The sequence below is a fragment of the Scomber scombrus genome, chromosome 6 (genome assembly GCF_963691925.1).
Source record: "Scomber scombrus chromosome 6, fScoSco1.1, whole genome shotgun sequence".
NCBI lineage: Eukaryota > Metazoa > Chordata > Actinopteri > Scombriformes > Scombridae > Scomber > Scomber scombrus.
In genome coordinates, this window is record NC_084975.1 from 7,241,811 (window position 1) to 7,267,686 (window position 25,876).

General features: G+C 38.0%; 2 protein-coding genes across 5 annotated transcripts in view; one reads left to right on the top strand and one right to left on the bottom strand.

Annotated features, from left to right (window-relative positions):
- Positions 1-661: 661 nt before the first annotated feature.
- LOC133982366 (monoacylglycerol lipase ABHD2-like) lies at positions 662-15,370 on the bottom strand. Of its 3 annotated transcripts, XM_062421405.1 has the most exons (12): positions 15,305-15,359; positions 14,895-14,975; positions 14,243-14,319; positions 13,399-13,634; positions 11,157-11,332; positions 10,627-10,794; positions 10,009-10,192; positions 9,598-9,690; positions 8,965-9,066; positions 8,799-8,868; positions 6,945-7,029; positions 662-3,404 (listed from the first exon to the last, which is right to left on the bottom strand). In XM_062421405.1, exons 4-12 carry the CDS (start codon positions 13,608-13,610, stop codon positions 3,178-3,180), a joined length of 1,317 nt encoding a protein of 438 aa, XP_062277389.1. In that variant the 5' UTR covers positions 13,611-13,634; positions 14,243-14,319; positions 14,895-14,975; positions 15,305-15,359; the 3' UTR covers positions 662-3,177. The 3 variants fall into 3 exon arrangements, with proteins under 3 accessions (XP_062277389.1, XP_062277387.1, XP_062277386.1); XM_062421403.1 differs by lacking the exon at positions 14,243-14,319 and having other exon boundaries at positions 15,305-15,370; XM_062421402.1 differs by lacking the exons at positions 14,243-14,319; positions 14,895-14,975; positions 15,305-15,359 and having other exon boundaries at positions 13,399-13,835.
- Positions 15,371-22,718: 7,348 nt separating this feature from the next.
- LOC133982292 (lactadherin-like) overlaps positions 22,719-25,876 on the top strand; it is a 28,610-nt gene continuing 25,452 nt past the window's right edge. For both annotated transcript variants that reach the window (XM_062421270.1, XM_062421271.1), the window contains exon 1: positions 22,719-22,887. In XM_062421270.1, the coding sequence (XP_062277254.1) occupies positions 22,818-22,887 (70 nt within the window). In that variant the 5' untranslated portion in view covers positions 22,719-22,817. The remainder of the gene's footprint in view (positions 22,888-25,876) is intronic.

Below are 25,876 nucleotides of genomic sequence, written 5' to 3' on the forward strand. Positions count from 1 at the left end.
TAGCAGCTGATTAACACATTTTGGATCTCAAGAGTTCCCTGGAAGGGATAAACAGGAGTGACTTTTTAAAGAGTGCATGCTCACAACTGCAAGAAACAATTAAATAAAGGTGTTGAAATGTTCACAGCGATCAATTAACCATCTGAAGGCAATTTCAAGTCTCTGCAAGTTAATTTTCACACTAAACTTAAAGTAGAGAGCCAGTGTCTGCCTGTAAGGTAGTATTTAATGTAAAATTATTTAAGTCTAAGTATTTAAGTCTTTTAAATGGTATTTCATGACGGAAAAACAGTAAAGCGTTCCTTCAAAACCCACATCTCTCCTCTGTTAAGTTATGTTTTTTTGGACCGTACTGTACTTCACTCACACAGCTTGTTTTAACACTGGCTGGCCCCAGCTCTCTCAGTTTCCACTCACTTGCCCCCCCCTCTGTCTCTCCTTGAAGTACAAGGCTGATATTCCAACAAGTGCCTGTCTCTCATGTGTTTTTTAGATTGTTCTTCAACATGAATATTATGAAGTTTAACCCAATGTGCTACCTGATGCACCAATAAGAATGTCAATAAATGTACAATAAACTGTATATAAATGTACATCGTTGTCTTTGCATTGATTTAAACATCAAAAAAAGACGGAAATCTTGGAAAAGGTTGTACGTATGTGAAAAATATTTATTATTAGGTGAGTCCAAATAAGATGACTGTGTAACACATTAAAGCAAAAACACTCGGATTAGACTATAAATCTCACACTCATACGCAAATACATATTATAGTGCCATACAGTACAGTTTCAACTGTAAAGACAGTAAAGTGCAGGCAAAACGGTCCATTTCTCAACATATTGCACAAACAGCAGCAGGTTGCACTGTGCTTTTAAAGGGCAGATTGACAATTTAAAGGACCAGTGTGTAAGATTTAGGGGGATCAATCAGCAGAAATGGAATAAAATAATCATGAGCATGTTTTCATTAGTGTATAATCACAGAATGAGCCCTTTATATCTGCATAGGGAGCGCATCCTCTACCACGGAGGTCGCCATGTTGCACCAACATGTTTTCTACAGTAGCCCAGAATGGACAAACTAAACACTGGCTCTAGAGAAGGCTTTTTTTTTTTTTGCAAGTTTTGCGGCCACCGCAGCTTCTCCTACAAGCTTGAAAGGGGGTGCTGAGGGTGAGGTGTCATTACGGTTCCCAACCAGCAGTGGGATCCAATAATAAATAGTTGGCTACAATCTGCAACAGTGCTGCTAAAATGCCACTTAATCCTACACACTGGTCCTTTCTTTACTATTACATCTTTTAAAATGAAATAAGACTTGCATGTAAAGATAATGAACAAAAGTGAATCATAAACAGTTAATTTTAAGCTTTAAATTGTGTGGAGAGTCCACGGCATTTACATGAACACCACAGGACATATTCAATATTGTGGTGAAAGAGGTCCAAACTGCTAAACAATCACTTACAGAAAACAAAGTTTCAGACCTTTATCCCCATTTATAACTGAAATACACCGTGAAACACAATAGAGATTAGATTTGTGTGTCTTCATTTAATTTTTGTGTTTTTCTACGTAGGAAATCTTTCAGTCTGAATTCTCCTCGCTGCATTTATTGTACTACACAGGCAAACCCACCTAGGTGCAAGCAGCTTATAATAAACCCCCCAAAAACCCTCAGTAACTTATGAAACTCGTAAAAAAAAAAGTTCCAAGTATTGACTAATATCAGACCCCGACTGTATTTGAGCCAACGCCTTTAAAAAAAAAAAAAAAAAAGAATAAAGCATTGGCCATAATCCAGCAGATCAAACATTAAAGTTTTTGAGCACTTTTTGAGTACCATTGTAAAATAATACACCATAAAGACCAGTCAGTGTGTAAAATGAAAGCCCAAATTTGGATTTTTCATTTAAAAAAATGTCCTGTTTGTGCCCCAGTTGTACTTTCCTCTCTCGTGTTTGCAAACATCTGTCCTGAACTGCTCTTTAGTTCTGTATAGTTTTCTAGTATCTCCTGTCCTGGATGGTAGACTTCTAAATCCACAACAACATTTAGGGGACTGAACCACCTGATGGCAGGAGCATCATAGTAATAATCGCTGTTACATGCTGGTTTTTAAGGTTTGTGGAGAAATGAATGGAATGGAACAAAAAGTGGGAATGGGAAAAGTTGACCAAAAGAAGTGCAGTTAAGTTAAGTTAAAGCTAGTTTGCATGAAGACCCATATTCCCATTTAACAACATGGAAATAACTGCTACAAAAACATTAAATAATAAAAAAAAAATTCTCTGTATTTTTTAAATATCCTTAAACCTCTTTAATAACCTGACACCCTGATTGCTGTATTTCAAAGGTCAGCAGCAACGATGCAGGCTGATGGTCCGCTGCTCATAATGGAAATGTAAAGAAAAATCTGTTAACGTGTTGAGCAAAATGACGGCTAAACCATACATCCACAAAAAAACTAACTGATTTTTTTGTCCTGCAATAAGAAAACATGACTCTCTTAATAGAAATAGACAGCATCATGTCAAAGAATGCGCAACATAAAAGAAGAAGACCATTAAAACTTCATGTTGACATCGTACAAAAGCTGGAAATCCTGTAAACCAAAATCTTTTAAAATTAAGGCACTTGCATAGTGGTAGTAAATATTGTGTTTTTAGGGAGCAAGAATAAAAATTAAAAAAAGTGTGTTGAAGACCCACTTTAAGGCTATCTGGTGCTGATTTATGAGTACCTGAGTATCTGGGAAACCTTTCAGTGGTGATTTATGTGGGGAAATTTCACCTTTCTCTTCTTTCTAAACACAGGAACAGGTCATAGTTATCCGTTAGTGTAAGTATTATTTTATGTCCAAACGAGACGAGAGACGCAACAGCTGCCAAAAACCAGCAGATGGCGAAGTGACTCATCACAAAAGAGGAAGGAACAATTGACTCTGAGGTAACATTACACCCTCCGATATTAATAAGTCTGAAATTTGTAATTTACATTTTTGTGCCCCCACTTCTCCTCTAAATTTAGTTTTTACATTTCCAACATGTATCAGAATGACTCAAGTGTATCGCCATTACTGCTGAAGAAGAAGTAGCAGCAGAAGAGCAGACGCAGCAGCATGCCTGTGTGTGTTTTGATATGTTGTTTCGTCTCCAGTCGTGTGTGTACGTGTTACCCGCTGAGCTTTGCCCCTGTGCTCTGCAGGCAAGAGTTTGTGTCCTGTTGGCTGCTCCTCTGGCAGTCCGGCCTGTTCTTCTCCCAGTGACAGATGGCGTCTGTGTACTGGACTATAAACTTGTCTATCCAGGTGAGGGGCTGCGGAAACAGTACGTCACCCTCGAAGAAGCCCAGGTGGCCTCCGTGTTGGGTCAGGGCAAATATCACGTTAGGCATTTTCTCTGGAGAGGAAGACAGAAAGACAGAATTTATTTTAATTTATTTTGTTCTGTAAAAGTATGACTCACATCTACTTCAATGCTGGTTCAGTTATGCATCTAAATGGCTTCTGACATTAACGTAGTGGTAAACCAGTGATAACGGATTAAAGAGTTGCTGATCAAGTACACATTTGTCAATATAGGTGTATTTTTTGGCCAATAAATAAACACGATATAAAACATGAAATCATCTTCACCTTAGCACATAATTCCTGACAGAAACTGCCTCTAATATCATCTAAAATACGTATAAAGGCCTGTCCTACATAAATAGAACGGCTAATTTATGGTGTTTTGTTTCTAAAGGGTCTTATTTAAAGGTGCAGTTAGTGATTGTTAACCACTAAGGTGCAGAAATCCTCCAATATTAAAAGAAAGAAACACAGACCTGTGACATAATTGGCTTATCTAGTTGCCCAAGGTGTTAGCAAACATTTGCCTATTCACACATACAGCAAACGCAGGACAACACAAATATTCTGTTGGAGTCCCCACCTGAAAAGTCAAATATTTACTCCATCAACTGTCCAAAAACATCGCCTTTATTCAACTACCTGCTAATTACGACTTTATCTAGTGCTGCGCAGCTGACGTAAATTCTGCTTATCTGAGTTTGTTTGCTGGAAACTGTTGCTCAAGTTTTTTTTATACAGAGGTTTATTAGAGCGATAAGAGTAAATTCTACCATCTGTGTGAAGCCTGAAAAGAAAGAAGAAATTAGATAAAAAGTTATGAGTTAATTATTTACAGTGAAGCTCAATATTATATAACACAGTCAATAGTGTATATACTGTTATCAAATGTTTTGCTAAATGGAGCGCTATTAAAAGGAGACATACGCAAATCTCCATTTACATATGTTGCTCCAGTCTCTTTAAATTGATCTTCCTGAAGAATAAACTCTGCTCTGATCAGAAGCTGCTCCTCTGCAGACTTCCACCAAACCAAACAACAGTAGTAGGATTTCACTGTTTTTCTCCTTGTTCTTTACTCAAAATATGAACTTCCTAAACACATCTGTACATGTTTAAGCCTGAGTCCGATCTGAAATATGCGGGTAGATAAAACAAACAACCACAGCATCAAAGGTTGCAGAACAGATATCCATTTGTGGGCATGAGCGAACACACTGACGTCAGTTTGAGGAGAACATAGAGGTAACTTTGTAGAGAAGGTGTGCACAGCTGGTTGAAGTCCTGGCTTTTGACTTGAAGGTGGCATTTTTTATATGTTGACTTTAGGTTTTGTAACTTTTACATGTTTAAGATAAATATCCAACATCATAACAGCATAGAAATAAAATAAAAATGTATCAAATGTATATAATGACTAATGACAGTCAATACATTTTGGCAAAGACGAACTCCTCACGTCTCACAGCTGATGATTTAAATCTCAAATTGTGAATTTCAAGAAAAGTCAACGGTGAGCACAGAGCACATTTCATTGTGAGGGGGCGCTATTTGGCTCTAATACAAAAACAGGTAGTGTACCTTAAACAATTAGTGATGAAGTACAGCAGACACATGTTCAGTGTTACTGCTGTGTAATGACATAAAACACCAAAATTACCATGTTTACAGCTTCTGCACTTTATATAAATAAAAAACGTTTGAAACTGTTTTAGTGCTTAAACCAAAGCACCAAACTATCATTATTATTTAAGCATTTATAAAGTTCGGCCATACTATCAGTACACTGTACGCCTGTCAGATGCTGATGCAGCATAACACTCAGTTCTTTGGTTTTTTGTTCAATCTCTAGTCAATTACTAATTAGAGACTACCTCATTTTGTTGATGTGGAAATAAATAATTAAGCCTGCCAGCATTAAAAGTCGACGTATCGTTAAAATGAAAAACTGTGAAGTCAGCGGTGAAGATGTTCAGTTCAATGCTACTTTCCCTTTCTATTATTATAAACCATTTTCACAGTCTTAACCCCCAACCACTGTTTTATAGATTAACACACACACACACATACACACAAAAGTTGCGCCCGTTCAACTAGAACAGTATTTCAGCTTTCTACTAGGCACTGAAACCAGCACTGTGTCCTTTACTTTAATCTGAAGTGTTGTATAATGTTGCACAATGTCACCCAATCTCAAAATCTCCAAGACCTATTCTTAGAAAGGCCACATTTTCAGGAACTAAAGCCTAAGGCAAGACTTCTTTTGTTCAGTGAATTTTAAATGGGTTTGTTGATGAGAGGCCTATACAGGGAAGTGTTATCATTTATTTTAGTTTAAAGAAACAAAAACAAAACTGGAGATGATTTAAAAAATGCATTAACGAAAACAATTTAATCAAAATCTACACCACAGTTGAATTTCTGTGAATAATAAAGAGAAAAAGTAATGGGAAAAAAAAGTATAATCTTTGTAATCTATGTTACTTTATCTTCAAGTGGAGGGTGAGTCTCAGATTTCACTTGACAAGGTGTAAGTCATAGCCAGTGTTGGGGAAGCTACTTTGCAAGCGTAACTTGTAAAACTACATGTAGTTCAGCCTGGCAGTAGTTTGAACAAACTACATTTCTACCACTGTAGTTAAGCTATGTAGTTCAAGTCTCCCCAACACTGGTCATAACACACAGTAATTTACACACTCTGGGGTCAGTGCATGTGACCCACTGAGGCAAAACACACACACGCACACACACACAGCTCTATATATATAATCCAACAGCTCAGGCGGATCACATGGCCCTGAAAAATTCAACAAGACTGTCTGGCCTGGGTGGTGTTGAGCAGAGAGCTGCGACAAGACTTTATCAACACTTAAGACTCCGGTGTCCGGCTCCACAGGGAGGAGGGACAACACTTCCATTCAGTCTAAAATAGGGTTGATTGTTTCACTGTGCGGACAAAGTTTTATGGTTGTAGTCATCGGTTTCTAGGAAACGCTCCAAATTATGCACAACAAACTAAATATGAGCCATTTAAACGTCTAAGTAAGAGTTTAGTCACTGTCCACATGGTGCTGCATTAATAGCTGCAGAAAAGGAGGGAATATTGTTATATTCATTTTTTTTATAAGGGTCAGTGATTATTGTAGGTTCATATGATGTATGATCTTCGATGGATGCCTATTTTTTTGTTTTATTACATTTTGATTTTACGTGCCACCTAATTTCTGATTGGTCCACTAAGGCAGTTTTAAATTTTCTTTGTCTCTTTTCTACCAAAGCCTGTTGGTTTTTATGTTCAAATTAAGATTACTTGTACAGACATTTCAAATTTGAATCATGTACAGGTTTCCGGGATTCCTGAACATTCCCAAAATCATCCGGTATTTCTCTTCCTATACAGTCCCTGATACTGAAAATGTACAATCATCACAAGATTTAAATGCACATGTCCCATTTAACATTAGCCTACTGTATTTAAACAGCCACAACATTATTAAGGCTACAGCAATATATAATAGCTGTAGTAATGGCCACCATGTAACTACCAATAACAATCAATGATAAGTGAATCTTGTCCATTGACACAAACCTGAGAGTGTGCGTGGAATAGACAGCAGTGACTGATGTATTAGTGGGTCGTCTGAGGAGTTTACCAGCAGGAGAGGCACAGTGACCTGAGAGAGACAAAATCACAGTTTGTTTGTGAGTAACCGAGGAAGGTCTACTTATACACCGGGACATTTTTAGGACCAGCATCAGTAATAGTAGTAGTATTATTAGCAGGAGGCGTTTTAGTAGAAGCAGCAGTATTAGTAGTAGCAGTGGCAGGTCAGGTAACTTCAGCAGTAGAAAATGTAAAAGCAGTATTTATTTTTCATTAATTCATTCATTGAGGAATACTTTGACATTTTAGGATCTTTGCTTATTTTGCCACTCTCATGTCTGTGCTAAAGCTAGAAGCAGCAGGCGATTACTTCAGCTTAACATAAAAAATGGAAACAGAGGCAAATAGCTACCGGGCTCTGTGCAAACATAGAAATATACCTCCCAGCACTTCTAAAGTTCACAATATTTTGCATACCATTTGTTTGATCGGCACACAAACAGTAATAAAACAGACGATGTGTGGTTTAGCAACAGAAACAATGATAGAGAGGTTGCCAGGCAACCAGTGGAGTTGCTGTGCAGAAGTACTGTAAATAAGGAAATTACACCTCACAAGTTCCTGTGAACGCACATATTTTCATTCTTACTTACTTTTGGTGTATGTATTAAAAAAACATGTATATCAGTGGCTGTTAGAAGTTTTGATACAGGCAGATTTTTTTCCACTATGGAGACACCCAGACTAGCTGTTTCCTCCTGCTTCCAGTCTTTACCGCTAAGCAAAGTCAATAGCCTCCCAGTTTTAACTCCATGATGAAAACACACACAAACATGAGAGTAGGATTTATCTCTTCTAACTCCAAAAAAAAACAAGAGGAAGCCTGAATAAGCATTTTTCGAACAAAGTAAACTACTCCCTTAACTTTAACCACACAAGAGGTGGGACGCCAAGGCTGAAACACTAACTTAAAGACATTTACAAAACCAGCAGTAAAATGATTCACCATCATAGTAGTTATACAAGAAAAAGTACACTGACATTACAGTAGCGGTAGTAGAAGAAGTAGTAGTTTTAACTGTAGTGGAAGTAAGCAGCAGCAGTATAAGTACGAATATCAGTCCGGATGGTTGTAAAAGTAGAAAATTAGAAGAAAAGTTGATGGGTGGTACAAGTACCAGTAAAATATGTAGTACTATAGTAGTATCAGCAGCAGAAGTATTAGAAGGGGATGCTTTAGAAGTAGGTTAGTCAGTCTAGTATAACTGTAGAGGCAAAAGTATAATGGTGGTACCAGTAGAAGTAGCAGAATAAATAGCAGACATTGTAAAAGTAATAGTATCAGAGGCAATTGTGTTGACTTTAGCAGTAGTACTAAATTAATGAATAATTAACTTTATTCACAGTAAATGATGTAAGAACACATCAAAGTGCTCATGAAGCATAAAGTCAAAGCTACTAAACAAACTGAACATTGAAAAAACACACAAAACAATAACAAAAGTAGAAGCCAATGACTGCTACTCTCAGGCTACACTTAGCTGTGATAATAAGCAGATATATTAGTAGTATTTGCCGAAACAGTAGAAGCAGTAGTACAAAATATAGCAGTAGTAATGGAGGTATCAGTGTTAGGATCAATAGTAGTTTAAATGCCAATAAAACATAAGTCCTTGTAGTAAAAGTGATAGTAATACTAGCACATAAAAGTAGTACGGTAGTCATATGAGCAGCAGCAGCAGATGTAAAAAGTAATACTGGTGGAGTCAGTGGTACTAATATACCGTCAGTCACGCCCTAAAAGTTTCTGTAGTAAACATCTAAATACTTGTTACTCACTTTGTGGATGTAGTGCACACAGCTCTCCTTCTCGTAGTACTCCTTCACCGAGTCGTAGCCGTGGAATTTTCTGCGGGGGTGAAATCGTGCAGTAATATTAGTAACAGATATAACGACCGTGAAGCCATTAGAAGCCCCATAAAATCCAAATTTAACAAGTTTTCACCTCATGATGCTGTCGTCAATCTGCATCAGAGACGTGGCCGCGATCAGTTTGCTAAATTCAGCGTCACCAATGTTGCTGGAGTTCATGCTGAGCAAACTGTTCCTGTTAAAGAGAATAATAATTAATAGATTAGAGGAATATTAGATGATATTGAGACAAATCAGGGCAGGAAGCTAAATCTTTGTTTCTGAGACTTTTTGTAATGGACCGTAACCTCTTAATTATGGCTGATATACAGTCATTCAGTCTTTTAGCTCCATTTTTCAGCATTTGGCTGACATCTATGAATGATTTCTTGTTTCTACAGGACAGATAAACCAATGGATGTTTATCTCAGTGTGTCAACAACTTTTTTACTGCTGAAATTCAACATTTGCAAAAATTAATGTAGAGTAAATACTTAATGTATCTTAAATAAAGCAAAATTCAAGATGGATATTGTTATTTTCTGACCACACGTCAGAAGCCAAAGCAAGGTTACTGTTTGTACTGTTTAAGTTCATAAATGATTCATATTTGACCGAAGTGAAACAGAGAAGAGGAACTTTCTGTGGCAGCTGTTGGATGAATGACAATAAACTTGAACTGTTAATATGTAACCATAGAAACTGTAGTGTTGTTATGTTTCTCCACCTGTGTGACAGGATGAGCTTCTTCATGTTGTCTGCCAACACAAAGTTGTAGAGTCTCCGGCACTGGTCCCACTGAAGGAATGTTTCCTGGGCCCTAGACAACACACACAGACACACACACGTATTAATGTGGAAATACCCCTCTGAACACTTAGACAAGTTTTAAAATACACTTCTCTTACAACCTTTTAGTGTACATATTTTATTCAACAGTGGACTAAAAGGAGATATGGGAGATTATACTACTAAGAAAAAGCTATTGACATGCATAAAAAACGAATGAATTATTCAATATTATCATCATCATCATTAAACAAACAAAGGTATTGACTGACAGCAGTATCTCAAACTGAAGAACCAGCCATGTATCTTTATTTATGCATTTACAAACATACATTTCCATTTCACTAACCTGAGGGCGCTGTATCCCTGGCAGACGCTGGCACAGCACAGCACTCTGTCCTGGTTGGATCGGTTCTCACCCAGGAACTTGCACACGATGTTTCCTCCCAGACTGAAGCCCACGACCACCAGCAGAGTGTCGGGGAGAGTTCGCTTGATGTAGTTCACCATGGCTGCAAACTCCCAGGTACAACCTTAACAAAAGAGAGACATTTTTTAGTAGTCCTAATAAAAACTAGAGTAAGAAATAAGACATCTGTGAAAGGCCTGTTTGGTTGAAATATGCATGTTTGCCTTTTCTTTTATTATGCTTCCACCTTGTCTAATGTAGATCTTATGATATATGTATATAAACCCTTTAATTTCTCGACACGACTCCTAAAGCATGAAATTAGTTTACTCAGCATGTTTCTATGGTTCAAGTTTGTCTGTGTTTTCAGTCAGATGTAAAAAAAATTAAAAATTTTAATTCACTTCTCTGTAATTAATGGTTTGCCATATAATAACCAAAATCAAAATGCAATGATGTAAACTTCACAATCACGTTTTTCTGGCTACAGCGTGCAATCATATGTTTGTGTTGTGTTTTTTTTTCAGTCACAGAGCACCATGTGTGATCTCTCCTTACCGTAGGTGAACATGCGGGGGGAGGTGAGCTCAACGTTGGGCAAAGCTCCCAGGTGGTTGAGGACAGCACAGCGGTATCCCTGCCGCTGAGAGTGATCCACAAAGGTCCGAATGTAGTTCTTCTCGCTATGGTTACCGATCCCAGGGCAGATTACCATGGTTATGTCATCTGACATACACATAGACACACGCATGAGGGAATACATGCACAAACATACAAAGTAGGTTCATTTGTGAGCGTGAAAATTGATGTCATGTGATGTTGTGTTGATTAAATTGCATGCCATTCTCCCTCATGGGAGTTGATTAGCTGCGTTCCTGCTCTTGCATAGTATGACCTGCTTGTTACATGAGGCTGATGTACTCACGATCCAAACACATAGCACATAAAACTCAAGAGGAAAGACACAAAACCTATGGCAGTTTAACTAAAAATAATCTGTCTTTTTTTTAAATAGCAAATTAAACTTTTTAAATTCTGAACAGCTGTTATGATGTTTAAATGGAGACAGACTGCTGTTTGCCTCTGACCTCCTGTGCTGTGTTCTCCGAGTGCTTCAAAGAGGTCAAAGGACGCCGTTGCCCCGTCCTGCATTGGGAGAAACTTGCGGACCCCGCAGGGAGTTGGAGTGTTGACACGTCCCATCTTGCCATACAGAGCCGTCTGAAGATGACCGCTCTTCCCCCACAGCAAGGGAGGAATGTATCTGTCGAGAAGGAGGAGTACCAAATTACACAACAACCCTGTAAAATCCACCGTGAAGACGTTTTCGGTACAGTCTTAGCAAAGATTATCAACACTCAGACACGGACAAATACATCTCCAAACCTAAGAAGGTGACAGACAAACCCACAGGGCGCAATTTAACTGACCAGCTCAGGCAGCTGAGATGGATTTGAACACAGTGAACTTGAGTGGATTCATTACTTGTCACTTAGTTTTTAGCCATACCAGCTGAATAGCACTAGAGAGAGTAGTAAGAAGCCTGTCTGTTTGGTTGGTCTGTCCACCACTTTGGTTCAGACTGAAATAGAAAACCTGTTTGTGGATTGCCATGAAATTTTGTGCAAATATCCATTGTGCCCAGGCAATGAATTGTAGTAACTCTGGTGACCCCTTTCGTGCCTTTATCGTGTCAAAATCTGAATTTGTCAAATACTTTTGTTTATGACCAAATACCAAAGATAATCCCATCTAGTGTTCTTTGTGTTTAGTACAAATGTTAGCATGGTAAACTCCTGACATTAAGCAATGAGCTCAAACTGCCAACCTCACAGAGTTTCTTGCATGGCTATAGAGTCTTATTATTGATAAATTCTGATCTGTGACGTTTAATAGCATCTTGTAACTCAAGGCATCTTCTTCCCATGTATATGTAATGAGTGGATCGCAAGCCAATCAGATAGTAAGTTGCAAAATTTAATGTAGCTTTGTAAAAACAAACAACCCATATCTGAAGCGATTAAGTCTCGGTCTAGTGCCCACAAGTCCAAATCCACGTCTGGCTCATTCAAGTTCAAACCCAACCAACAGCAACAAATGTGAACTAGCAGGAGAGCATTGGGCAGAGATGAATATATGAATAAAAGAAAGACAACTAGAAGAAACTCAAATCAACAGGATCTCTAAGTAAATATAGAAAATCTTTGGTAATTGCGAGGCAGACACAACACTTCAGCCAAAGTCGTCAAAATTTAGCAGAAATGTACAAGATGTTGGAAAACTACCTTAGAATAGACTCACTTTACCACGTTTGGTAGTTTACAGTAATTATAGGAGCCTTTTATATTTACTGCATCTTCATTTTGCATTGTCATTGTGTATTATCTCTTATGGGTGAGGTTTTAAGATAAGCCCAGAGTGGGTGTCAACCTCACCTGCACATGTGTTTTATTTTTATTTTACTATTTTTCTCTGGCTTCTATTTTACATAATAGAAGCATGTACAAATAAACCAATAACTGTTAGTATATCATTTTGTTTAGATATATCTTGCAGTATTCTTTTGGATGGCAGTGACTAGATGCACAGGGTTGAATATTTAGGGGGCCTAAGTGACAGGAAATGTTATAAACGGGTAGGGGGGAGGACACAGCTCTCACTAGACCACAAAGAGAGTAACAGGAAACACACAAACCGGTATATTCAGCATTGCTTTAAACAGCTAATTCAATAAACTACGAGGCAAACAGCAACTACTGTCTGGAAAATCTGTTTTTGGGTCTGTGTAAGATCACTAATGGCAACTGGGGAAAAAAAGGACATTGGAAAATTTTAAAATTGCCATTGCAGTAACTAACTGGATCCTTCTGACATTCAAACCGTTAAATCAACGTGAGTCCCAGTTCAACTCAGGTCATGTCTGAACCACCAGGCTCGTGGATAAATCTCTGAGATTAAATCTGAGTTATTATTAAAATTTATGTCAAATCCACAGTCCTCAAGTCTAAATCTGAGAAACCAGTTCAAGTTAATCTTCTTCTTTAATGAAAATGAACAACAGTCTTCATCTGTCTCTCCATGATCTCACTTCCTGGCACTATGGGCTCAAAGCTCTCTTACACCCTCATGTTAATTGTTTGTAGGGTAGAAGTGTGCAATTAGGATTATACTGTTAACTCACCAGATCATCAGGTACACTCATATCTTACTTAATTTAGACCCAGTTACCAGTTCAAGTTCAAGTTCAAGTTCAAATGCAAGTCATTCCCACGTCAGTCTAAGTTTCATCATGTGTATTTAAAAGGAGTAAACACTGATAATCACTCTCACTCTTTGGTCAGCAACGGGCAGGCTTTGAGCAGGTAGCGGCTGAGAGGTGTGTTCTGGTAGCTGACCTCCGGCGACGCTGTGGTACTCTTCAGGTTCAGACAGCGGACGATGACGTAGAGCACGGTAGCCACGGCTGCCAGCTTCACGCCGTCAAACATGGCTGGCAGCTCCGAGCTCAAGGTGTGGATGTGGCCGTCATCGAGGGTGGCCATTGTAGGGAGTGGGAGGTAGTCGACCTGGGTGCAGTTAGGAGAGCATTTAACTTGCTGTAGATGATTCATAAGTTTACAGAGGGTGGAGTGTTACTTAGAGAGTTAAATGAGTCATGGGTGAGCCTGAAAAAATGACTCATAAAAATGGAATTAGACCAATAAGTTTGCCAGTTCGTCCATTTTAGACTTTTTCTAAACTATCAGATTAGCGCTGCTTTTACAGAGGTTTCTACATAAAAACAGCTACACAAAATAAGCTGTAAAACTGTACTTACTTCACTTTTTATTGTTTTCTGGTTGTAAATCTGTCTGAACTGGTGATGCAAGTTACTAAATGGGCTAAAAACACAGAAACAGGATTGTGCTTTCACTTTATATTAAATCTCTGGGCAGGAGTGAAAGTCTACTGAATTCACAAATAAGTGCAGTGAGCATATACAAGATCTCCTCTTGAAGTTTTCTCTTTATTATATCAATTGAAACAGTCTACTTTAGACTCTGCTTTTCTCTTCATGTGCGCTGCAATCTGCTCTCTCTTTCGACAGCTGCTAGTCCTCATACAGTCTGTATTCTGACGTCAGTGTTGAGTTTTAGTTTTTTCCTGTTAGTTTGTGTCTGGGTGAATATCTGACCTTCTGCAGCAAACTTTCAATTTCTGGCTCCCATCCGATAAATACGATCTCTTGGTAAGATAATGATGTACTGGTCACTAGAAACACATAATTCATAAAAGAATGGGTTCACATTTTTTCAAGTTTGTCTCAAAACAACAGTCGTGCCCAAATGCAAACCGAAACAAGTTTTGTCTTGCCATGACCTTTCATCCATCTAAATGAGCCAAATTGCGTAGGTATCTTCCAGTGTTTTTAGTGCCAAAGTTCCTCTTTTAGTTACTGTACATCCACCGCAGCTGAACAGGGGAAACACTGATGCTAAGAACACTGTAAATGTGTCAGATGTCCACTTGATATGAGTAACTCAGACTGCCTCATAAAAGCTTCAGGTCAACTTTTAAACACATTTCTGCACTGTGGATTTTGGTCGCAATCACATTCATTGAAAACACATTTGTAGAGGAGTCAGTATGAACAGAAAGAATGTTTACATTAGCAAAAACCTGTTTCAGTAGTCATATGTTCAGATGAACACTGAAACAGGTTTATGCTCTGGGTTGTGTTGTGACACACTTGAAAACTTGTGAACATGTCATTTAAACCCTTCAGGAGAGTTTGCCTCAGTTTTACCAAGCAGCCATTGATTTTAGTGATTTTCTTTTTTACCCACCTTTCTGTCTCACTCTGAAGAAAGAGGAGAAGTTTCAGTCCCTCCTTAATCACGTTGAAGTGTGATACTCCTCTCTCAGAGCTGGAAAACACAGTTTAGCTAACTTTTAATAACTTTATGTTAAAGGTAAAAAAGAAAAGAAAAAGCGACATAAAAAAAGCATCGTGTTACTGGCACATAACAGAGTGTCTGCTGGGCTTCTGTAAACTTCAATTAGAGTCACAACTACTCCTGTCGGCTCCTGCTCTCCACTTCTTCACTCTCTTTTGTTTTGTCACTCAGGTAAAACTGTTCCTACTGCAGGCCCAAGTGAAGCTAAGAGCTCACACTAACACTAACACCACAATGACTTCACACAAACTACGTACAATTTTTTAAAGAAAGTTTACAGAGACTATTTGCTGTCCTACCATCGTGTTTTGTGGAGGCTGTGCAAGACTCTGGTCGGTTCCTCCCGTGTCTGTGTGAACACCGTCTGTTTACTGCGGAGCTGTGACTGACCAGCAGGGAGCTCAGGACGCATTCACGTGTCCTCACAAAGCTTCGACATCTGAGCACTGCAGCGGTGAACACATCAACACAACAAAAAAAAAAACATATTTTAGTATATTATTTCTCTCTTCTTCTTTTTTAAACATTAATTTAGCTTTTTGATTATATACACTTGTATTCAACTAGTTATATAATCTATTAATTAAATCGTCTGAGTTTGATATGATTGTAATTCCGGAATATTCGACAGTAAAGAAAGGCAGCAAAAAAGAAAAGAAAAAAAAAAGGAAAAAAATGGTGTAGTTCACTTCCTATTAAAAAAAAAACAAAAAAAAAAACAGTAACCTATTTTTTGTCACTCCCAGCTGCGGTTTACTTAGTCATATCCACGTCCGCCCTTTTTGAAGTCATTAACCTGTAGTCTCACATTTTAAAACAGCACTTAAATGTCACACCAGTATCATGTACAATTTCAGATTATTGTTAAAGAAATAATCTCACACAATGATCAACACCTTGGATATTATATCACTGATTAAATCCACACAAACTTGCTATAAGGTACACTCACTTCCTACACAAATAGCCTGTTTTACATATAAATATAATAGTTATATTATAGGAGTATGAAAATGAACCATTTAACATATAGGGAGGAAACTTTTTTGAATGGTAAGTGGCAATAAAGTAAGACAGATTTATGTTGTTTGGATGTTTTAAAGTGTCTGTCATTCTTATAAACTGAAATTACAGAAGTAGCTATTTCATGGTATTTCATTTCAGTTTCTGGTGCAGTCTGACCTTCTGTCATTGAGTATTTTAACCACTGGGTGGCGCCATGCACCAACAGAGTTGATGATGATGAGTAACAATTAAATTCACTTATGCCTTTATGGTATTTTTTAACTGATATTTATGTGGTATCACTCTAAAATTAATTATATGATTATTATAGTACGTGTATGTCCAGTTACACTGTATTTATGAGATTATATGACATTATATTCTATACTCATCATCCCATTCCCACTTGCCACTGCAGAGTGATGTGTCAAGCACTCTATTATTATTAATAACCAAATATGCACTTTTAAAATATGCACTTTAGTTGAAGCAGTTATAGTTGTTACCATTTTAACTATTTATTGTGTCATTTTGCCGCACTGTGTTGAATTGTACTTAATCTTAAACACCAGGAACAAATATTTCCATTGCTTTGTTTCATACACATTACCCACATTTGTAAAGCCACCGAAATGTATTAAAATTTCACACACATTGCCACAGCATTGTAGATAATGAAGTGAAAAGCATGGAGGAGGGGAATGTGATAATCTTTGAACTGCTGTAGCTTAATTTCGTCCAAATAAGGAGATGAAAACACAGTATTTGCTCATTTTAAAACACAGTAAGGTGAAAGAAAAAGTTAAAACAGATGTACAGATGCACAAGTAAACAGAAACGTCACACTGTAAAATAATATTTCATTTTTTATTAAATTAAGCAGGGATGCAAATTCAATTTCATTTTGCTATCCAATCAATCCAGGACTTTCTGTATATACACTGTATATCTTTTTTTCAGTTTCAGATATACCAGAGAGCCTTTTTATGTTGCTACAGTTACTTGAATGAATCCAAACCAACTTTCACTTCTTTATCTTTGAGGGTATTACTAAGTGTGACTCCTCACTCTTATTTCCACATGGGAGACAGAAGTGAAAGAGGGCTGGGTCGAACTGCACCTAGTTTTAAATAAATACCATTCACTTTTGATCAGTCTGGGAAACAGAAACGAAGATTGACTGATACACACCAGTTACACCCAACTAAATCTGAGTGTTATTCCCCTTTAAGTGCAATACAGTTTCACAAGGTTTAAATTTACAGGATTAAGCAACACTCCACATCATGGATTAGGATCAAACAGGCTTCTGTCGCATTGAATATAGCATGTAATGATCATTTTGTAATAATTAACCCATTCCCCTGGGCTGGCCTCAGTGAAGGTCAGTCATGAGATGAAGCTTTGTCTGATAGAAGAGGAACATCAGAGGACACTGCCACTGTGGAGTCTCACCACATTTGACAGCTGTTTCACGTCAACCAGCCCGCAATGCACATGACTTTCTGATCTGTTCTTATAGTGTCACGACTGTACGGATCAAGCAGTTTAGGGATTTTGCTGACGCTCTTTTTCTGAGCAGACGAAAAAAAGAGAGAAAAGAAACCAAAAGCAGATTAAATATCTTTGCTGAAGCGCTTCAACTTGATGGAAGCATTGGCATTTTTGGATCATATCTGTCACACTTCAACTACAGGATGGGGAAAATCTCTCTAAAGCCCTACTTGCTATCCACATCAACTTTGACATATTTTCTAAACTTAGTCTTGCATTTTTCTGGCTTATGGTGGTTGTTACCTACTGCTATGTGGATAGCCATTTTTTTATGATGCCTTCAAGACTGATTATACTGTTAAATACATGCCTTAGAAAGAGGATGCATGTCTGCCTGGGCTGCTGGGAAGTGTATAAAGACAGACATAAAAGTGATTAAAGGAAAATGCTGCAGCTGCACACTGCCTCTAATGCTGCAGTATGTTTCATTCATTTCTTTTGTGTATGTGTGTGTGTGTTTGGGGGTCGGGGGAGGGGAAAGAGGGGGTGTATTATTATTGTATGTCTTTATTAGATAGATTACAGACAGGAAATGAGGGAGAGAGAGAGAGAGAAAGATGGGGAACAACGTGCAACAAATGTCCCCAGTCGAACTCCAGCTGATGACACTGCAGCTCATGGTCTAATAATTCTAATTTCATCCACTGATTTTTAAATATAAATGTGATTCATGGTTAAGAAAATGCTCATGATCTTTTACAATAGATATGAGTTAGTAAAGATTGGCAGTGGAAGGATAGCAACATACATTTGTCACTGCAGAACAGCCTAAAAACTGTACGTTTTCAGCTGTTTGAGTTATAAATGTTCTAAAGACACTTTCCAGTTCAGACTTATCCAAAGAGTTTTAGTAATAGTTCAATAAAGGCAGCAAATCAAGACCATATGGGACGTATCAACCGCATCCGCTCACACAAAGATCTAATTTAAACCACCCTCTTAATAATAAATCATTTTTGATATGTGCATAAACTAAAGAAGCTTTGACTCTTTTAGTTTCCTAGCAAATCACAGGTTGACAAATACCTCGAATGACCTTCTGCATTTACATTTACGTGGAATTTAAAGAACAGAAAGAACACCTAACATTTTCCATTTCCCAGATGTATTTTACCTGCTAACGTGAAACATTCACTTTCGTTTCTTTTTCATTTCTATGTTCCTCATCCAGTCAAGTAGGCGTGGAAGTCAGGCATTCCTTCCCATGGTGATACAGTATATTCACTCTCTTTGACCCTGTGCTGTTCATCAAACTAATGAGTGGGAATATAACAGGAACTTGGTATTCCTCCATAGTTTAAAATCCGACTTTGATGTGAAAAGGTCATCTGAGGAAAGGATTTTTTTTCTTCTTTTTTTTTCTGGCATTGGAGAATGAGAAATATAGTTTTCACACAGCACAGTTTTTTCATCACGTTTTTTCGCACATACAAACCGAGCAAGGAGATGTGATAAGAACAGACCATCAAAAAGCTCAGCAGCCTTTCTCTCTTTTGTATTTGAGCTAGTCGCCAAGCATGAGATCACTTGTTACTAGGCTACAGAAGGGTAAATTTTACCCTGCCAATCAAAGTGTGTAGTGAGTTCATTACAGAATGTCGTTGCTGCTGCTGTAGATTTTTCTTTCCCAGTGTAAGCCGCAGGGAAAGAAATGCAATGACCACAGCCGGAAAGATACTTCTCTGGCCAATAAGCAGGCAACTCATACTCTTAAAGTTGACATTCAATTGACTATGGTTATATCTTGCCTGCTTTATGTCTCCTAAATTTGGAGCAGGATGTAAAATGTACTGCTATATTCATTCATGCAAGAGAAAAGGAAGGAAGAGGTGAAAGACTGAAAGATGAAAAAGGGCCGGACTCTCTTGGACGGTAGTCTCAGATTTACATCCATTAAAAATAATTCTTTGCCTCACACCCACTCCCTATGAGAACACAAAAATCAACCCTGACCCACTGCTGGATCTCGCCTCAAGAAACGCCCACAGATGAACCTTTTTGCTTGCCACAATAAAACATTGGCCTTAATCTGCATTTCAGAGGAGGATTTCATGCATGGGGCCATCATGGGAATTTCCCCCAGAACTACTGAAGAAAAGACTAACAACACATTTGCCATACAGGCTCAAACAGGGAATAACGTTACAGATCAAAGATGCATTGATTTACCCAGTTACTTGCCTGTTTGATTAAGCAGGAATGCAAATTCAATCATAATCAGCTACTTAACCAGAAGAAAAGTATTAAGGTTTGTTTCAGGCATTCGTACACCTTGAGAACATTCAGTGTGTTGGCCTTTACTTTTGCATTTCATAATAACAAACTTAACATGTGCTACATGTGCCACCTTAACCCTCACATACTGTTCATATTGTCACCCATCAGTCATCAATGAAGAGTGTATTCTATTTATTTATGCAAAAAAATACATTTAAAATCGTTAATGTATAATCCACGAGAACATTTTATAGAATATAAAGAATAGAGCAACATGTTTCAATGCTGATTTTTGATTTTGCAATAAAAACAAGTCAAATGTGGACATTTTCATACACAAAAATGTGTATCAGCTGCACAAAAATAAAAAAAATTATGCATTTTATCTACATTTTTGTATATTCAGAGCTACATTAGGAAAATTCCATCTAGAGGAAATGAGTATTGGGAGCTTTTACACCTCTCAAATGTAAAAAGTGGTCAAATTTGACCCTGAACAGTATGTAAGGTTTTTCACTGTTTAGCCAGATTTATCACCATGGTCAGATTTAGCTATTAAGAGGGACCTGTGTCAAATCGATGGAGCCTCTCACCTGTCACTTATTGTGTAAAGTGCAGACCGAGACCAAGAAACCAACCAGCACTACCAGCAGGTTTTCTTTGTGTTGAAGCTTTTTAAGGCATTTTGGTTTAATGTAACTAAATTTAATGTTTGTTCAAAAACATTACATTTATTTTTTACACAGGGCCCATCTAGACTTGGCCACACAATCAAGAAGCAATGCAGGACGAAACCTACGTTGATTAAATGACGCAAATTCCTAAACATTTTCAATTAGTTACAACAAATTGAAACACACTTGGGGTTATGCTGGTAGTTCAGCACTATGAAATGGTGTTTTGCATGTGATAAAGTCAGATAGGCCAGACAGCTTAAGTCAAAACATTAATGTCACATATTTTAATAAGGTACAGAAATGTAACACAAGCATTTATCATATTTGAAACATGTACACTCCAACACCTGTACACCTGTACAATCTAATACAAAGTGTTCCTAATATTTTGGCCCCCTCATGTACGTTAATGGGGTGGACAAAATATTTGGAATATTTTTGAATATAATGCACTACAGTTAACCTATACCACCTGCTACAAACTCAATAACAAACATAAAGTAACAAAAGTTTCTTAAGGGTGGAATGTAAATTAGGTTATAGGTCAAATATGACGGCAAAGGATACAGTTTTGGGGGGAACAATCCTCTAATGGGTTTTACATTAAAGATCTCCTCCAGGCATATATTACATGCTTGGAACAATAATGTGCGTCTGATATAGTGTTTCCACAAAAAAAGTAAAATTTCCATGTTAAAATCCTTAAAATGGCTTTCAGTCCAACTCCCTTAATAAAACTTCCCGAATCTAAAAGTTTAACTGCTGGACAACAGATGTTTCCTCCTTCACTGTAAAGTCCATTCACAGTGTATGTGCAACAGAGGCTTCAGGTTTCCACATCACACTTGTGTAAGTTTCATATGGGGCCACGGCTGGCCTCCAAAGTAGTTGTGATGTCACAAATCATGCTTGTAGGTGGACTCTTTAAAATTAGATTTCCAGTGAGCACAGAGAAACTTTTCACTTCCAGCTGCAGATGAATGTGAAAACATCATGGCCGGATCTACTGTACAGGAAATCTGGGGCCCTCCACGATGGGAGAAAAAAAAGAAGTGCACTTTTATTTTTGGTCAGGCTCCATAGAAATATGACAAAAGGCTCATTCTTTTGATAATGATAGATGTCGTCGCTGTCAGAAACAAAGCCAACCCTGTATGTCCAAAAAGGTTGCAAAGGTTTCCACCTGACAGCAGCGTTATCCACTAAAATAAAAGTTCCAGGAGAATAAGTGTCATGATTGACAGCTATAAAAGTGATTGTTGGTTTGCAGCCCACAATGCACTGTGGTTAGTTTTTATCAACGAGCGTGTCGGGGAAAAAAACTATTGAAATGAGGATAAGTTTCACTTATTACTGTTACTCCCCAGTAGTAATCCAGCCTTGGAAAACATCCTCTGCACATACATCATTCTGTAAAGTGAAGCTCAAACATCCAACTGTAGCACCAAGAAAACATATTTCCCCAGGAAAAAAATAAATTAGGTCATAGGTAGGGCTGGACAATATATTGATATTATATTGATATCGTGATATGATATTAGATATCGTCTTAGATATTGGATATTGTAATATCGTGATATTGCACAAGTGTTTTGTCTTTTCCTGGTTTTACAGGCTGCATTACAGTAAAGTGATGTCATTTTCTGAACTTAGGCCTACCAGACTTTTGTAGCCTTATTATATCCACATTACTGATTATTATCTATCAAAATTCTTATGATGTAAGTATTTTGTGAAAACACTAATATTGATTCCTGTAATATTGTTCCAATACCAATATCGAGGTATTTATTTGGTCAAAAATATTGCAATATTTGACTTTATCCATATGACCTAGCTCTAGTCATAGGTCAAATATGACTGCAAATGAATTGTGGGATAAAATCCTCTCAGTCTTGATGTGTTTTCTGACAATTTGTCTTTGTGTTCTGTTAAATATTAGTAGTTGTTTTACATTAAATATATCTTAATCAAGACATTAAATCTAATGCAGCTCATTAACCATCAACGCCTCTTTTGTTGCCATGGTAATTTACTCCTTTCTTGGATTTTTTTTTTTTTACAGTGCGTGTTCTTTTTGTCATTAACGGTAAAGGGGGCGTGGGGGATGGAGGGGCGTGGTTAAAATCAAATGCCACGTCACTATTGGTTGAGAGCTGACGCGCACGTGCTCCTGCTGCCTAGGAGTTAAAAGCCTCACAACAAGCTCGAGCCACACTCAGAAGCTCCCAACGTCCAGAGCGCCGCTGACGTCCTCCGGCGTCCCGTCGTACGTTTAACTAACAAATAACAAATAACAAACAGCTCCGTATCAAGTAAAGAAAACAAACAAAAAAAATCTGACATAAAAACAGCAGCAATGAAGGAGGAGGCGCGCTTTTTTCTCTGGCTGCAACTTTTCACGGCTTGTCTGGTGTTTGCACAAAACGGTAAGTTGCCTCTTTGTGTTTGTTTACATTTAAAACCGCAGCCGTTGACGTCCCCGTACGGCTGGCGACGTGAAGAGCGTGTGCCTGCTTTTTAAGTTAAATTGGTAGTTAGTTAAGCTGTAAAAGTTGTCTTCTCCTCTCTCTCAAATTTTTTTTTCTTCCTCACTGGAAATGTCTTGTTTTATTCGGAAAGTATGTTTGGTATGTGCTTATTTAATATCAGCCCTTTTGGCAATAGTGGCACCGTCAATTCATCATTACCAAGGTAACGAGGCGGTCGGGCTCACTGGAGTTTAGGTGCACAAGTTCAAGCGATCCTTGAGTTAAACGGACAGGACGTGTGGGAATGTAAGATATGAGACGCTGCTTTGGCTCTGAAACTGCAAGATTAGATTGTTTGCATGTTAAAGGCCACTTCCACATCTCATAAAACCAGAAAGTAGTCATTTAACAGCGATATTATCTGCATGTTTTTCAGGTTTTTTTTTTGTAGGCCAGCATGTATGGTTGCTGATTCAATACCTAAGGGCAATTTTTGTGCACAATGCCCCCCCTCCCTTTTTATGAGGCACACAGGCTGGCTATTATACTTCTCCCATGTAAAACCTTATGCCACTGGCGTTTGGTATTGTTTGCATGTGTATGCATCAAACACATTTAGGCCGATGGACAAAAGGTGGGAAAAAATGGCCTGATTCCCGTTGCCTTTTATTTTCTGCTTCACATGGCACATAAGTGTTTACCTTGGTATGACAGTGTATTTTCCAAATGTGAAAAAAAAAAAATGTTCCCTGTTCCACTCTTTGAACATTAACAAAGAGGAGAATTCATAACTTTGGTTTGGTGCTGTGTGTAAAAGACAGATGTGTATATGTCAGCAGCAGATGAAACATTTGGACTTTTTACTTATTTATTTATTTGAGCCTGACAGTCAACCTTTGACATTTGCCTCCCTGGCTTCAGGGATCAATACTCAGTAGCAAAGGGCAGGCATATATATATGTTCGATCCTTTTTTATAGATTTGTTTTAAAACGTGCAGGAAAGCATGCCAAATAGTTACCTATAAGATCACATATTCATCATCACCGTAACAGGATCTGAATATGATTTAATTACATCTGAATGCAGAATTAAGTCTGTTTAAAAAAAGCAGCACTCATCCATCTCAGTAAATCCCATTAAATGTATTTTCTGATGCTTTTGTTTTGCATGTGGCTTTATTAGGGAGGCGACAAGGAATTTTAAAAACAGGACCTTGGAACCAGGTAACTAACCAGGTCCATGTAATTGTTTTACAGCTATCAATGACTGGCCCCAAAATTGATGACTACCAGACAAAAAACTAATCTGCTCAACCCAGATTTAGACTGTGTTTTCCACTCCTGGTGATGTAACGTCCTTACATAAACCTGCGTGTCTGTGAAAGTCTGCTAAATCCTTTCCTGATGCATCACTTACATTAATATTTGATACTCCCTTATTTGAATTGAGATTGCAAAAAAAACAAAAAGAAAAGAGAGAGAAGCTGCACATCCCAGAGGCGCTAGGGGGACAGTCCAGCTGTGGAGAATAGGTGTGGCCGGACCGACCACAACGTTGAGTCACTTTTCCGGATGCGGTCGCCAACACAGACATGCCAATGAACTTCCACCCACAACAGCGCTCACTGGGACCTCTCCACGCTGTCAGGGAACGGACAGGGGGGGAGGTAGGGGAGCAGGACTTGTTGCTGCTGTGTCATGCAAAATGTTTACAGTGCAGAATAAGAGCTGAGGGGAGTCTTTTTTCTTTAATATTTTTTCTCTTGTGTTTTACCTGATTAAGGTTTGATTCAGCAGGTCTCCGTGAGCTGCTGAGGAGGAAGGAAAGAGAGGGAAAGAGAGAGAAGTGGAAAATGGTGTTCTGTGTCAGGGCTGAGGCAGAGTCTCTTTTCTCACAACAAGACCACTTAGGGCAGCTGACTGAACCAGGGCTAAATATAGCCTGACGCTGAGCCAATGGCAGGGCACAAGCGCTTGCGTGTGTGTGTGTGTGTATGTGTGTAATTTGTGGAGGTAGGGCAGGTAATTATGAGCTTGAAATTAGTGCAGATGTGTCTTAATTAAGGGGCTTAATTGCCAATATATCACACATTTATCTTATCTTACAATTTGTCAAATATCAGATGTCAAACAGGAATTTAATTTGTTGCCAAGGCGATGGATTATCTTACTTGACCACAGTTACGCTGCAAGAGTCAAATCATGCAGTGACTTTTTTTTTTTTTTTCATGTTTTATCCAAGGATTAACGGGGCTGTTTGATGGTTGAATTAGATTTTTTCATCTGCTTATTTCTTCGGACTAATGTATCCCACAGTTTCCCTTATTACTGAATCTCTGCTGGGGATCAAAATGTTAGTTTTAGTTTCCTATAAACGGGAGAGTGTTTTAAAGTACTTTCTATAATGGGAAGAACATGATTTGTTTTCCAAAACCTTGACAAATAGAGTAAAATTGAGATTAGACCCCACTGTAACCAAACCAAGGAGTGGATTAGAGCTGAAAGATTAGACTATTAATAGATTAGTTTAGTCAATTGTCAGAAAAATGAATACGTTTTCAAGCAAAAAAAGACGAAAAATTCACATGTTTCTTATAATAAAATGTGATTTATGTGCAGCTTTTATTCACGTTTGCTTGTAGTGTACAGGGGCGGAGCTAAAGGGTGGCTTTTACCTCCGAATGTTTTCTTAAAAGCCCCGAATATATTTTAAAATAAATCTGGTTGAAGTCTTTCTTTTTCTGAACAGTGACTTCAACCAGCTGCTGATTGAATCTGAGTGAGTTTATTACAATTGTTATTAAGAGTGAAACTTCTGAAGACATTTCAGTCAAATTTTGAAAGTTCCTCTGGGAATCCCTCCAAAATGTCACATTTAGACACAAATACCTTTAGGAACACCATAAAAAATTCATGATGTCATTTGTTATCTTAACATTTGAGCAC